This window comes from Balaenoptera acutorostrata, chromosome 1 (assembly GCF_949987535.1).
Source record: "Balaenoptera acutorostrata chromosome 1, mBalAcu1.1, whole genome shotgun sequence".
Classification (NCBI taxonomy): Eukaryota; Metazoa; Chordata; class Mammalia; order Artiodactyla; family Balaenopteridae; genus Balaenoptera; species Balaenoptera acutorostrata.
In genome coordinates this window covers 33261223-33277530 of record NC_080064.1, presented here as the reverse complement: position 1 = coordinate 33277530, position 16308 = coordinate 33261223, and the positions used below count along the sequence as shown (strand labels likewise).

The following is a 16308-nucleotide window of genomic DNA, read 5'->3' as shown; positions in this document are numbered from 1 at the left end:
CCATGCACAAGTAGGAATTTATAGCTAAGGAGTAGGGTAGGGGTCAGTGGGTGGAAAATTACTAAGAGAAAACATCACGGGTAAGGAGGGTTCTGGCTGAATCTGCCTTATAGGATTCCTGCTGAAGACAGGCTAGGGTGATCAGACATCACCTGAAGGATGATGGAGGATGAGGAACCTGATCAGATATTGAGGGTGCAGGATTCTGGTTAAAATGACTTAGCAGGGTTCTTGCTAAAACTAGATTTTACAAGTAAGTGTGCAAGTGGGCCTCGGAAAGGTTCAGGAGCCTGACTAAAGTTTGGTCAAGCAAAGAAGTCAGTAAATAATTTAGATCCTTAAGTGCTAGTCTGCTTGTTCAAAAAAAAGCACTATCATTCATTTATAATCATTACTCAGCATTAGTCTTCAAAAAATGGCCAATGAGAGAAAAACAATGTAATATAGTTGTAACTGAGCTTAAACTTGAAAAGGCTTGATTTCTGAATTTAGGTTCAAGCTGTTTTGTCACAACTCAAGAAAAGGCATAAAAGTTTTTTGACATTATCAAAGAATATTGTGAACAGCAGTAAAAACTGTAGCTTAAATAATGGTTGGTTCATCCTTTTAAGGGAACATGTGGAACTTACAAAATGTCACGTTCCAAAGTGAAGTTGCTAAGCAAAAAAAAAGTGTGCTCTTTTCAACTCGATTAATGCTGCCTGTGCTGTCACATGGTAAATTCCAGGCACCCCTAGGAGCTAAACCTGTATCAATTTCTTACAAGAAAACAAAAAATAGACCCCAAAGCTCACTCCCTGAAAGTTGCAAAGTATCATGATACTCTAGTTTATTAAAATGAAATGTAGATGATACCCTAGTTAACTACTACTTGAGCTATGCTTACACCTTAGGTAAATACATCAATGAAAAAGAACAGGAATATTTGAAGGGCAAATGTTTTATTTACACACTTATTTAAATACTTCTTTTCCTCAACTGAGTACTTACTGTAATACAGAATACAACTGCTTTCCCCCTCTCAACTGGTATCTTGTTAAATTATACATATGTGTAATTCTATACATCTTTATAACAAGTTTGAGAATGAGATTCAGTAACACTGCCATACCCCTTAAAAGTGCCAGCAAATGGGCGAAAATATTACTGAAATTCATACTACATATTAAACCACATGTTTTCACTTGCATGTTACTGTTAGGGTTGGAAGAAAAAAATGGTGAAATTTACTGCAGAAACTCTTAATAGATATAATTTAATATAATATATAATATAAACATTTTACTCACACTTGCATAATTGTATAATTTGTTATAAAAATTAAAAATCAGAGATGGTAAATGTAGTTTTCACTGATTCCTTGATTGTTTAATTTATGCTTACTTTCCAAGCTCTATGTGCATTTATAAATTAACTTTTTCTGTGATCTTTTCTCTAAAAACTTTATTATCACTTGAGAACATGATTGGCATTGGTTTTTTTTAATGGGAATTTATTCTTCCAGTTCATTCAGATTGGTGGATTTCTCCTCATCATAAATTCTCTACTTAATAAGGTTTATCAAATATTTAAAGTTTTCTCAGATTCATAAGTGAATATTACATATGAATTTTCTGATGTACAATAAGATTTGACTTCTGGGAAAATGCTTTCCCACATTTGCTACATTCATAGGGCTTTTCTCCTGTATGAATTATCTGATGTCTGAGGAGATGAGACTTCTTGATGAAGGCTTTGCCACATTCAATACATCCATAAGGTTTCTCTCCTGTGTGAATTCTTTGATGCGTAACAAGCACAGAAGTGTTGCCAAAGGCTTTGCCGCATACGATGCATCGATAGGGTTTCTCTCCTGTATGAAATCTAGAGTGTTTATAAAGGGATGAACTATACCTGAAGGTTTTCCCACATTCCTTACATTCAAATGAGTTCTCAAGTGTATGTGATTTCACGTGTTGAGTAAAGGAGGAGTTCCAGGTGAATGATTTCCCGCATTGACCGCATTCATAAGGCTTCTCTCCAGTGTGGAGTCTCTGATGGACCACGAGTTGTGCTTTATGCGTAAACGCTTTCCCACAATCACTGCACACAAAGGGTCTCTCTCCATTATGTATTTTCTGATGAGTTGCAAGGTGAGCCTTCCTGCTATAGGCTTTCCCACAGTCGTTGCATTCAAAGGGTTTTTTTCTTGTATGATTTTTTTCATGTCTAATAAAATGAAACTTCTTTTTGAAGGCTTTCCCACATTCACTGCATTCATAACAGTTTTCTCCAGTATAACATCTATTACAATTAAGTAAGTCTGAAGTAGGTTGCAAACTCTTCCTATATGACTTACATTTATATGATTTTTTTCTTGTAGGATTAAGACTTGTGTTCATATTATAACCATGAAGTCTCTTCACAGTCAGAATTTTATTGAACATGAACAAAACTGAATTCAAAAAATTGTCTTTGCTTTCCTGGTTCTTGTCTGATTCATCAATAAGTGGGCAGTCAGCTTCTAAAAAGGAGTACAGTGAAACATTCCTAGTTAATTTTTGCCATCAACAGTTATAGAAACATATATGATTTCAAATCTAGTCTCTCGTTCTGAAACAAATCTGTATTTGCCTTGCTCCTGAGCTTTACAAATAAAACTGCTAAAGAGGAAATGGGAGCACAGAATGACAATGAGAATAGATGGCTTAACTTGTGACCTGAGGAAAGATAGTAAAATAGCAAAAGGTACAGTAAGGAGGGTACAAAGGAAATCAAAAAGTTGCTCAATTTCTCAACAAGGGCATATAGTTAGCTCACAGAATGAAGAGAGCCCACTGTGGAGATGTGATCAATGGACTGGGTAGCTAGGGGAACAAGAGACAAGGGAGTTAAGGGAAAATATCAGAGGGAAAACTAGATTTGGAGAAGGGAGATCAGAATCAGGGTCCTTACTACCTAATCCCTAGATTACCCAGGTAGAATAGCTCCTTATTTCCCTCATTCATATCTCTTTTTCCTCTTGATCATCTGGCACAATGTCACTTCCCTTCAGGAACATTTTTCTATCTCCAATCCTCTAACCTCATCCAAACCACGGCTGAGACATATCTGTAGACAGGGCTCCAACTCTACTACAGCTGGGATTCATTCTTACACGTACTTGTAAGCCCAGGAACACAAAGGTCTAGCAGGTCATTTGAGGGTGTGCTATTCTTAGCCCAAGCACAGATTCTATCTGCTTGTTACCATTTTTATTCAGGCTGAGTTTTGATATATGACAAGTACTGCTTTTACATCCTCTTTCAATCTTCCTAACAAACTAGTCCCCAGAAAGCCTCTTTGCTCCTGAAGTCACATTTTTAGACTCCTAGTCTCAAAACCCTATAAATCCCAAATCCACTGTTCCATTAAAAACAAAAAAAATTAGGGAGGGGGTTATAATTCCCCACTCCTGAATTTCCTTCCATGTGGAGTTACTACAATACCCCTAGCCTTTTGCTTCATGCCTTATCCTCTGTGGAGCTGGCTGAGTAGTGGGCTATAGCCATTAATACACATTTCTTTATTGAGTGGTTCTAAATGTGGGGACTGGGTTCCTGTCTTCTTTCCTCTCTACTTCAACCAATGAGAAGCAGCATCCTGTGTTACCTTGGCCAACAATAACCAACTGAAAAATCCAGGGTAATCAGCCTGGTGAACAAAAATATGCAATACAATGAATTCACTCATGGTATCTAAGCATGCACTGCTCTAGTCCTCAACAAATACCTACTTCTGTTCCAAGGATTCTAGATTCTAAATAGCTACAATCATTTGCTCATGTTCCTTCCCCATCTTAACTTGCCCTCCTTCATCCTCTCTCATCCTATGTAGTATTTAGATATCCTTTAGGGAGGAGCCATTGTTCCATGATCTTAAAAGAAAGGCTCCTCCAGTCTTTGCCTACTTTAAACTTTAGGCTCCATTTTCTCTGAACTTCTAAGACAGTCATCACTGCTGCCTAAACCATTTATTTTGACAACTAACTAGATTAAAACCGCAATGTTACTGTGCATTGAACAAATGTTCCACATTCATCAAATTTTAAAATATATGGCTATGTTTTGCCTTTTCAACTACAATTTACACACCCGGAAAAACAATTTTTTTTTCTTTATTTGAATCCTTCTCAGGAAACATTAAAAAGCCTTGTTGAATGAAAGGATAAGAAACATCCCCACAATCCCTGACTTTACAAAAATGAATTAATTAAATATTCATTGAATGTCCATGATATGCTCAGCAATGGTGTAAAGAAAAAAAAATGATACTGGACTTTCTCTTCAGGGAGTAATCATGAGAAAACATGCCTTAAAGCCACAGGTGTTTTTTAAAAAAAGTCTTAAAAGCCACAGGATTAAAAAAAAATCTAAGATAGTATATGTCAAGTTTTCGTGACAGAGCCATAGTAGAGTTGGGATGGGAATTCAAAGAAGGCAGAGATCAATGTAGGCTAAAGTTACCATGAAAGAGGAGAAAACTGAATTCAGACTTCATAGCATGCTGGTTTTGAAACCGAGTGGGGCCTTGAGAGGCTCCCAGGCACTGAAACCGTGAGGCCTGGGCACTGAGGCCTCCTTTTGTCCACCATTTCTTCCAGGCAAGACTCAAGCCTCCATGACCTTCCCTGAGTTCCAAAGGGTGGATTTGAACAGTTGCTAATCAAGGGAGGAGCAGCTAAGAAACCACCTGAGGCAGGATTAAAGGGACCAGAGAAGCTCATCAAGATTAAGAGAAGACCACCTGAGACTGAGGGATTGCAAGCCCTGCTCACACCCTAATCTTGTCAGGACCCCACCTTTGAACCCCTGTTATAAAGCCCTTAATCAAATCCTCTGGGGGAGAGACACATAGTTTTTCAAGGCAGAAGCCCAGTGTGTCTCCCTTTGCCTGGCAAAGCAATAAAGCTATCCTCTTCTACTTCACCCAAAACTGTGATTTGATTCAGCATTGCTGTACAGAGAGGCCGAGCTTTCGGTAACAGCTTTAGTTAGATGGAGCACATCAGAATCAAAAGGACTGATGCGGAAAAGAAAACTGTGTACAGAGGATGCTAAAGAGTCTAATTGCATGGAATAGGGAAAAGACGGACAATTCTGGATAAACGAAATGGGATCACATACAGAGGGATAAGCCATTTAAATACCATAATACAGGTTATACAGGAATAACATGTTTGTCAGAAGAGTGACAAGCAAAATGAAATAATTCAGATAAATCTTGCAAGAACATCTAAGATAAACCAGAAAATAGGCTGGAATTGGCAATATAAGTATTTACATAAACAGCCGAGATACCATATCAGGAGTTAAAATTCATTTGGTTTATGCCAGTAGTAATTAGGGTTCCAGGGAATCTAAAACACATTTAATTGGTATCTTAATCATTTGAAACATACTTCTTTTATGGACTCTGTGCAAAGGGAAGATTTTATTTTGAGTCAGTCTTGGATAAACTAATAGTTGAAATTATAGGTAATAAGTCACAATAGTATTTAAGGAGAAATTCTTAAGAGAAAAAGCCAGATGCTTACCACAGTGATTTTATGACTACAGAGCAGCAGGCCAGTCATTACCTTTTATTGTAAGGATAAAGGTAAAGGGTTGAAGAATATTAAAAATTGGTTACTATGAAAAAACAGACAATAAGGCCAGGTAGGGTAAAATTATGGGAATGGAAAGCTGGTGAGGCAAAGATGCTGGAGATGGCACAAAGTAAATAACTGTAGTCTTTAAAGTGATGAAGTTTCTGAGGGAGTTACTGTGGACAGAATTTCAGAAGATGGAAGAGAAGTCAAAAAGCAAACGGTGAATAAGCTGTGAGAAAGGGTGAGGGCAGATTAGTGAGGAACTAATTCAAATAAAGTTGGAGGACAATTTCCAAAAGATATCAATATTATCAAGTGAAGCAGAAAGATGCACTAGAAGGTAGATACCCCAAGTTAGCCGTAAGATTAAAGATAAGCAAGGTAGGGTACACAGGGGGAGTATATGCTGCAAGAAAAGGAACGAGTTTTTTTAAAAAAGGAAAAAAATTAGGAAGAACATGTGTTATAAAAGTTTTGAAATAAAAACAACTAACATATGCTGAACACTTACTGTCTGCCACTATATGAAGGGTTTTGCTTGTATTAACTCATATAATCTTTACAAAAACCTGAGGTAAAAAGTAATATTATCCCTATTTTATAAATAAAGTTGTGCTACAAAATAATTAGGTTAGACAGAGGTTGGTGGAATAAGACTTCAAATCCACATAATTTGATTACATTATTAGAAATTGATGTATGGAAAGATCGGCCATCATGTTGAGGAGGGAAGAAGAATGAGGATTCTAGGAACTGGGAGAACCAACAAGCACTTCGATGGAACAGGCAGCGTGAGGAGCCAGAGCAGAGAGGAAGGACATCCTCCCACACAAGAGCTGAGAAACAGAAAGAGTAGCCACGTGGAAGAGTGGAAGTGAAGGTGCCATCTGGGGATCTGAGGATGTTGTGTCAGGTGTACCCAGTCACTTTCAAAGGTGTGTGGCTTTAAGAGGTGCTTCCTGCAAAGTATTTCAGAGGTGCCTGTCCCTCACTCACCAACTGAGATCTCAGTTCCAGAGACTCCCATCTACCTGTTTTCTCTGACTCACCTGGAGAGCGCCAACATGGGTTCTCTCCCTCCACCATCCATGGCTCTTGTCCTTGCTCCACCTTGAAGATCACTTTTGTTTTGGTGACTGGACACCCTGTTCATGGGAAACAACACAGAACTGGGGACAAAGTGCTAGGAACAAACGACTACCTCACAATTCGGGCTTGCCTCCTGGAGTCTTAGGGCCTGTGAAGATGACAGACAAGCTTTAGAACAGAAAAGACCCTTCTTCATTTGGGAGGCAGAAGCATTAAACAAATTATCTGATCCCCAAAGGGGATTAAGAATCTTTGACCACTAAAATTCAGGGACAAACTTACTAATGCTTCAGAATGTTCACAGCTTTCACAGGTCTTAAAGGAAGGGCACTATTAAAACATAATGAGTTACACTGAAAAGTTACCACCCACTATCCTTACCCATTGAGATGAGGTTTCTAAAGTTCTCCAACATCACATCCCAATACAAGGTTCTCTGATCACAGTCAAGCAGCTGCCACTCCTCTGGGGTGAATTCCACAGCCACATCCTGGAGTGTCACTGATCCCTGTAATAGTACATGGATCTTCAAACTAAAGTGTGCATCATTTGGGGACTTGTAAGAGAATCATGGCAGCCTCTTAGGATCATATCATGTTCATTGTTGAGTTTTCAGAAAGTAATGTATGATAACTACTGTACACCTGATTCAGAAATATACTTTGTGATAGAAACAAAAATTATATTAAAAATATTCAACTAGTACCAGGATAATTCAATGGGGGAAAGAATGGTCTTTTAAACAAATGGTGTTGGAACAACTGGATCTCCACATGCAAAAAAATGAAGTTGGACTCCCCTCAACACACACACCTCACATCATATATAAAAATGAACTGAAAATGGATCAGAGACCTATGTGTAAGAGTTAAAACTAGAGGTGACCCTTGAACAACTTGGGGGTTAGGGGTGCCAACCTCCCCACAGTTAAAAATCCACATAATAACTTTACAGCCCTCCATATCCGTGGTTCCACAACCACAAATTCAACGAACCACAGGTCATGTAGTACTGTAGTATGTATGTATTGAAAAAAATCTGCATATAAGTGGACCCACACGGTTCAAACCCGTGTTGCTCAAGGGTCAACTGTATATAATTCTTAGATGAAAACAAGGGAGTAAATCTTTATGACCTGGGATTAGGCAGTGGTTTCTTACACATGACAGAAAAAGTGTAAGTGACAAAAGAAAAAAAATAGATAAATTGGTATTCATCAAAATTAAACATTTTTAAGCTTCAAAGCACACCATGAAGAAAGTGAAAAAGACAATTCACAAAATAGGAGGAAATATTTGTAAATCATATATCTAAAAAGAAATTTGTATCTAAATTATAAAAAGAATTCTTACAACACAACAATAAAAAGAAAACCCAATTTAAAAATGGGCAAAGGATTTGAACAGACATTTTTCCAAAAACAGATTATGGTCCATAAGCACATGAAAAGATGTTCAACATCATTAGTAAATACAAATTAAAACCACAATGAGGTATCACTTTATACCCACTAGGATGGCTAAAATCAAAGGCAGACAATGACAAGTGTTAATAAGGATAGGGAGAAACTGGAACTCTCATACATTGATGGTAGAACTGTAAATGGTGCAGCAACTATGGAAAACAGTTCAGGAGCTCCTCAAAATGTCAAACATAGAGTCACCATATGACCCAGCAATTTTTCCTAGGTATATACGCAAAAGAATTGAAATCATACACCCCTCCCACCAAAAAAAACCATACACAAATGCCCATAGCAGAATTATTCATAATAGGCAAAAGTGGCAACAGTATGAGTATCCATCAGCTAATAAATAGATAAACAAAATGAGGTACATCCATATGATCCAATATTATTCAGCAATAAAAAGGACTCTACAACATAGATGATCCTTGAAAATTTTGTGCTGGCTGAGAGAAGCCAGTCACAAGAGATCACATATTGTATGGTTCCATTTGTATGAAATGTTCAGAATAGGCAAATACATATAAACATAAAGTAATTCAGGGCTGGGGGAAGGAAGGAATGGGGAGTGACTGCTAATGGATATGGGGTTTCTTTTGAGAGTAATGAAAATGTTCTGAGATTAGTGGTGATGGGTTCACAATTATGATAATATACTAAAAAACCCCACTAAATTGTATATATTTTAAAGGGGTCAATTTGTAATATATGAATTATGTCTCAATAAAATTATTTTAAAATATTACTTATATGTTCTTCATTCATTCACTCATACAATATTCAATGAGGACATACCAAGTACAGTACTAGAGATACAAAAAAGAATAAAATTATTACTGCCCTCAGAGATCTTACAATCTATTAGACACTGCAAAACAAACATGTAAAGATAATAAGATGTTAGAGGGGCTATAAGGTTAATAGGCCAGACGCACATAAGCATAATAAAATTGAAAAATACAGATTTTTTAATATGATAAAATATATCCTCTCAACCATAAAGTCAAAATCATGTTTAACTTAAACTGAAATTAAAAAGGCATGTGGCAACATGCCTACTGCAAAGAGGTAGTTAAGACCATATAAAGCAGGTGTCAGCAAACTACAACCCACAGGCTGACCGCCTGTGTTTGTAAATAAAATGTAACTGGAACATAGTTATGTCCATTTGTTTACTTCAACTACAAGAGCAGAGTTGAGTAGTTGCCACAGAGGTTATATGGCCTTCAAGCCTAAAATATTTACTATCTGTCCCTTTAAAAAGTTAAGAGAGGGACTTCCCTGGTGGTCCAGTGGTTAAGACTCCTCACTCCCAAAGCAGGGGGCCTGGGTTCAGTCCCTGGTTAGGGAACTAGATTCACATGCCGCAACTAAAAAAGCCTGCATGCCACAACTAAAGATCCCGCACACGGCCACAAAGATCCCACATGCCACAACTAAGACCCGGTGCAGCCAAATAAATAAATAAATAAATATTAGAAAAAAAAAAAAGTTAAGAGACTAGGCAGGGTTTACCCCAGGAATGCACAGATAGTTCAATATTGGGAAATGTATTAGAAATTCTTTAAACTGTTATATTAAAGAAAAAATATATTACTTTATTGACAGGTATAAAAAAAATGATATGAGGAAAAAAGTTCCCAATTTATGAAAACAATCTTAACAAGCTAAAAATTGTTAACTTGATTTAAAAAACAAAACAAAACAAAACAAAAAAACAACTATCTACCAGATTACAAGAGGAAACAGTAAGACACTGGAAGCATTCCCACTAAAATTGGAACAAAAAAGATTTTGGCTAGAAATTACATTCAAAATTATAGTTACTAGAAGTCCTGTCCATTGACATAAGACAAGAAAAAAAAATGGAGCCTACATATTAGGCAATAAGGAACAAAACTCCATTTGAAGAGTATATGATGGTCTATCTAGAAAATCTAAGAATCAACTAAAAAACTCTTGGACTTAGTAAGAGTTCTGTAAGTTGACATAAAGTCAAATAGATAAATCCATACTTTCCTCTACACCAGAATAGCCAAATAGAAAATATAATGAAAAAAGATCCATTCCATTCTCAATAGCAACTTAAACCATATATAAGAATAAACATCATAAGAAATGTAAAAGAATTACCATAATAAACCTATAAAACTGTAATGAAGGACCAAAAAACACTGAATAAAATGAAGAACTCACAAATAACAAATGCTGGAGAGGGTGTGGAGAAAAGGGAACCCTCCTACACTGTTGGTGGGAACGTAAGTTGGTACAGTCACTATGGAGAACAGTATGGCGGTCCCTCAGAAAACTAAAAATAGAATTACCATATGATCCAGCAATCCCACTCCTGGGAATGTACCTGGACAAAACTATAATTCAAAAAGATACATGCACCCCTATGTTCACAGCAGCACTATTCACAACAGCCAAAACATGGAAACAACCTAAATGTCCATTGACAGATGAATGGATAAAGAAGATGTGGTACATATCTACAATGGAATATTACTCAGCCATAAAAAAGAATGAAATAATGCCATTGGCAGCAACATGGATGCAACTAGAGATTATCATACTAAATGAAGTAAGAAAGAGAAAGACTAATACCATATGATATCACTTATATATGGAATCTAAAATATGGCACAAAGGAACCTATCTACAAATCAGAAACTGACTCACAGACATAGAGAACAGACATGTGGTTGCCAACGGGGAGGAGGGGAGGGAGAGGGATGGCCTGGTAGTTTGTGGTTGATAGATGCAAACTATTACATTTAGAATGGATAAACAACAAGGTCCTAACGTATAGCACAGGGAACTATATTCAATATCCTGTGATAAACCAAAATGGAAAAGAATATGAAAAAAGCATGTCTCTATGTGTATAACTGAGTCACTCTGCTGTACAGCGGACATTGGCACAACATTGTAAATCAACTCTACTTCAATTTAAAAAAATGAAGAACTCATTATTGAAAAGTTATGAATTCTCTCCAAATTAATCTAAAAGTGTAATGCAATCACAATAAAAATACCTAACACACCCCCTTATGGACCTTGACAAGCTGATTTTTAAATTCACATGGAAGAGAAAATGCTCAAGAATTGCTGAAGACTCTGGAAAAGGAGCACGGTTTACTTATGGATCCAGGTGAATATTAAAAAGGACACGTACCTGGACTTACAAATTGAGTTCATATAGCACTTCTTGGCACTATGTTCTCTGCTTATTCTAGGGAACACTCTAAGAAAGTCACAGGAGGGACTTCCTTGGTGGCACACTGGTTAGGACTCCACGCTTCCAGTGCAGGGGGCCTGGATTCAATCCCCAGTCAGGGAAATAGATCCCAAATGCATGCCTCAACTAAGAGTTTGCATGCTACAACTAAGGAGCAGGTGAGCCACAAGTAAGGAGCCCCCCTGCTGCAACTAAGACCTGGTGCAACCAAATAAATAAATTAAAAAAAATAAATTTAAAAAAAGAAAGTCATAGGAAAACTGATGTTATATTTATCACAGGATTGTTACTGTCAATATTGTTTCTAACACTATCTCTATGAAAACCCATTGTGGGAATCCCCTGGTGGGCCGGTGGTTAGGACTCAGCACTCTCACTGCTGGGTCGCGGGTTCAATCCCTGGTTGGGGAAGTAAGATTCCACAAGCCTCGGGGTGAGGCAAAAAAAAAAAAAAAAGAAAACCCATTGTAAGATATTTTCTTTGGAGAATTGTGCCAGGAAAAAATTTACTTATCCGGGGAATTGTTCTGCTTTATTCTCAAGGACAAAGCCAGTACTTTAAAAGGTTGGCTATCCATTTTCTATGATCACCAGAAAGACTGGGTATACTTATGCAGCTCCAACTAAGTGCAGACCCTATAATCTGGATATCAATTTAGCACTTTTGGAACTGATCTATTCAAGTTACGTTTTCCCTGACTATACATTTCCTTTTCATTATGTGGATTGTTTTTTTTTTTTTTTGGCTGCGCCGCACGGCATGCAGGATCTTAGTTCCTCGATGGAACCCGCGCCCCCTGCAGTGGAAGCACGGGGTCTTAACCACTGGACCGCCAGGGAAGTCCCTATATGGATTTTTAAAGAGATTTAAAATAGCAATAAATGGATGCCTTACCTCTAAGTTGATCATTTCTGCAGCTCTTACACAGAGATCTATGAAAGTAGAAATGGGGAAGAGAGTAAAGACATGAGAAACACCAGGACTGCAACGTAGAACCCTGCTCTATGAAAACAGAAGCACACACACCGCAGTCTCAGAAAATGCCACCCAGTGGGAGAACGACATTTCTAGCAAGTCAGAAAAGTCTACATTTTATAAGCAATGATCTCTGTATGTGTTATTAATATATGGAGCTTAGATAAGTATCTTGTACATTTCTGTCCTACAAACCTAACAGCAAGTCGTTAACCTTTAAACCAGTGACTTTTTTTTTTCTCCCAGAAATGTATCCTAAGTAAATACAAATACTTGTATCCTAAGTAAATAATGAATGAGTTAAAAGGATAACTAAAAGCCTGACCTCCGAAGCTCAGTATCTTTAGAAGTCATTCCTTCCTGTGATTCTCTGGTCTCTGTTCTGTAGCTGGAGTAAGAGATCTCAAATAGGTTTCTTGAGAAGGCTGGATCCAGGGACCCGGCGGGGAGGGGTGGGGCGGATTTTTTTTAAGCTGGAGTCTTCAGTTTAGACTCTAAATCTGTTTCTCCCTCTCCCTTCCCCTCCCCCTCCCCCTCGGAATTCACTATCTCCTATGAGCCCAGTCTAGGCTTTTTGAAATTCCAACCAGCGCTGCTAGGGCCCTAGAAAGGCTAAAATGTTTAAGATGGACTCCCAGCTTTTTTTCGTCTTCACTGGAAAATCTGAAGATTCACCAAGAGATCCTTAAAAAAAAAAAAAAAAAAAAAGACACACCGAATTTTACTCAGCATACATTACTCAAATATTTCAAAAGGAAAATATGTCCAACGCTTTGTTTTGCAGGTTTTTTTCATCTTGAGAAAAAAATGAAATTTGAAGAAAACTCATCTGGATTTGAATCTCAGATCTTCTACTATACTAAACTGTTTGAGTCTAGGCAAGTTAACTTCACCTCTCTCAGCTTCAGTTAATTCATATGCAAAATGGAGAATATTTACTTCGGATGATTGTTGTAAGAATACCCTAAGAGTGCATCGAAGTTTCTCTAGAAACACTTTATTCCTAGATCCCTTCACATGGTTTAATTTTAAACCATTGTAAATGGTTTTAAATGGTTCTGGTAGGGCCAACTGTGCTCCTGTAATCAGGGACGGTGTAGTTTGATGCACAGACTTCTACACAGTGTCCTTTACTTGCAAGGGCAGGAATGCAAACTGAGCTTGCTCTAGCCCCACCCGGGATCTAGGAACCCTCTGAGTGGCGGTCGGGCCCTTCTCTTGCTTTCTCTGAACTACTCCAGAATTGAACAGGACCCACACACCCAAACACGAAGTCACCGCACGTGAGAGTTTTAAGGTTTTATTTTCAGTTCGGTAAGCCAATAAACCGGTCCCTTTCTTCCCGCCCTTCCCTTATGTCCCCCAAGTTCTGCAGAGTCATACCTGCCAGTCTTTCACTGCCACACTCCCAGCTCCGACTCTAAGCTGGAGATCAGGTTACGGAGATCTCCCAGATCTGGGAGAAACCCCCACTCTCACTTCATACAGTGCTGGTTGGAAAATTACAGACTACAGGCTACTGCTCCACTGCGCGTGTGCGGAAGTAACTGCCCACCCAGAGATTCCCAGGCTCCCCCGCGGTGCAGGCTATTCATCGGGCACTACATTTCCCATAAGGCCCGTGGAGCTCGTTTCCGGAATGCGTCACATGCTTCTGCCTCTTTGGGGGGAGATTCCTGGGTTAGTATCTATGGGGCCGCTTGGAGAGCCAGGGTCATTTATAAAAGGGAGATGTATATATCCTTTTTGTTTAAAATGATAGACATCAGAATTTTTTTTGGAAATTTTATTTTTTTATACAGTAGGTTCTTATTACTTATCTATTTTATACATATTAGTGTATATATGTCAATCCCAATCTCCCAATTCATCCCACCACCACTCCCCACCTCCCGCTTTCTCCCCTTGGTGTCCATACGTTTGTTCTCTACATCTCTGTCTCTATTTCTGCCCTGCAAACCCGTTCATCTGTACCATTTTTCTAGGTTCCACATATATGTGTTAATACACGATATTTGTTCTTCTTTCTGACTTACTTCACTCTGTATGACAGTCTCTAGATCCATCCACGTCTCTACAAATGACCCAATTTCATTCCTTTTTTATGGCTGAGTAATATTCCATTGTATATATGTACCACAACTTCTTTATCTATTCATCTGTCGATGGGCATTTAGGTTGCTTCCATGACCTGGCTACTGCAAACAGAGCTGCAATGAACATTGGGGTGCATGTGTCTTTTTGAATTATGGTTTTCTCAGGGTATATGCCCAGTAGTGGGATTGCTGGGTCATATGGTAATTCTATTTTTAGTCTTTTAAGGAACCTCCATACTGCTCTCCATAGTGGCGGTATCAATTTACATTCCCACCAACAGTGCAAGAGGGTTCCCTTTTCTCCACACCCTCTCCAGCATTTGTTGTTTTTAGGTTTTCTGATGATGCCCATTCTAACCAGTGTGAGGTGATACCTCATTGTAGTTTTGATTTGCATTTCTCTAATAATTAGTGATGTTGAGCAGCTTTTCATGTACCTCTTGGCCATCTGTATAGACATCAGAATTTTTAAATACTGGAAAATCTAAATCAGTAGTATGCTAAAGAGAATAATTTACCCTTAGTTCAGTTTCTTCTAGCCATACACTAGCTTAGGTCAGGGAGATGAAAAGGACCCAACAAAGAAGACTGAGATGGAACAATCCGTGAGGCAGGTGGAAAAGAAGGAGGGTTTGAATCTGCAAAATCAAGGGAAGAAAATGTTCCAAGAAGGAAGGAATGATCCACTGCATTAAATGCTGCTGATAGGTCAGGTAGGATGAGAACTAATAATTGACTACTGGATTGAGCAGTGTGGGAGTTGTTGAAACATGCCCTTTTGGTGTAATGATGGAAGTCTGATAAAGTCTGATAAGAGTTAGGTAAGGGTGGGATGAAACAATGGGAGAAAGCAAGTACATATAGACAACTTCTTCATTATTGCTTTTTTAAGATGAGTAGAAAAATAAAGCTGTCCTCTGCATATGGAATTGGGGTCCAGAATTTTTTTTTAAGATGGAAGAAATTAGTGTTTGTATCCTAATTAAAATGATACAGTGGAGAGGGGAAATGGACAATACAGGAAAAACGACGGTTGCAGGAGGAAAGTCCTTGAGGAAAGAAGGGATGTAATCCAGTACATAATCGGGGGGATCAGTTCTAAGCAAGAGTATGTACAATTTATTCATTGAAATAAAAGGGGAGGCATACAGGGAGGGGGAAGAGTAAGCTGGGACAAAGTGAGAGAGTGGCATGGACATATATACACTACCAAATGTAAAACAGATAGCTAGTGGGAAGCAGCTGCATAGCACAGGGAGATCAGCTTGGTGCTTTGTGACCACCTAGAGGGGTGGGATAGGGAGGGTGGGAGGGAGACGCAAGAGGGAGGAGATATGGGGATATGTGTATACATATAGCTGATTCACTTTGTTATACAGCAGAAACTAACACAGCATTGTAAAGCAATTATACTCCAATAAAGATGTTAAAAAAAAGGGGGGGGGGAGGCAGAATCGATAGGTACAGATGCAGACAGGTGGACAGATTTGGTGGTGGGAGAATGAGGATGTCCTCACCTGAGTGCTTCTATTTTCTCAGTGAAATAGGAAGCTCAAAGTGAAGATAGGGAGAAGGTATTAAAGGTTTGAGGAAAGAAAATACTGTATTACATTGATTCTAATACTTTTTCATATTTCAACATCTGTGAAATTGCTGTCTTACAAATCATGGCATGCCATAGTTTAATTGGCAGCATTTTTTTCTTTCTTAGTAATATGTAAAATAATGATGTATCTTATAATCAATGGCATCTGAGATCATAATGTTATTTAGGAATGGGGAGAGTGAATGGATTACAGAAATGTAGTACAATTGCCTGGCAGCATTAAGAGC

The 16308-nt window shown here is 38.2% G+C and overlaps 1 protein-coding gene across 7 annotated transcripts in view; it reads right to left on the bottom strand.

Annotated features, from left to right (window-relative positions):
• Window positions 1-912: 912 nt before the first annotated feature.
• ZNF684 (zinc finger protein 684) overlaps window positions 913-16308 on the bottom strand; it is a 37214-nt gene continuing 21818 nt past the window's right edge. For 3 of the 7 annotated variants that reach the window (XM_057530026.1, XM_057530029.1, XM_057530003.1), the window contains 4 exons: window positions 12299-12336; window positions 7079-7205; window positions 6658-6753; window positions 913-2503 (listed from right to left, as the gene is read on the bottom strand). In XM_057530026.1, the coding sequence (XP_057386009.1) occupies window positions 1599-2503; window positions 6658-6753; window positions 7079-7205; window positions 12299-12313 (1143 nt within the window). In that variant the 5' untranslated portion in view covers window positions 12314-12336 and the 3' untranslated portion in view covers window positions 913-1598. Of the gene's footprint in view, window positions 2504-6657; window positions 6754-7078; window positions 7206-12298; window positions 12337-12704; window positions 13064-13762; window positions 13908-16308 lie in introns of those variants that run through there. The other 4 variants (XM_057530013.1, XM_057530015.1, XM_007164690.2 and 1 more) reach the window with 4 other exon arrangements.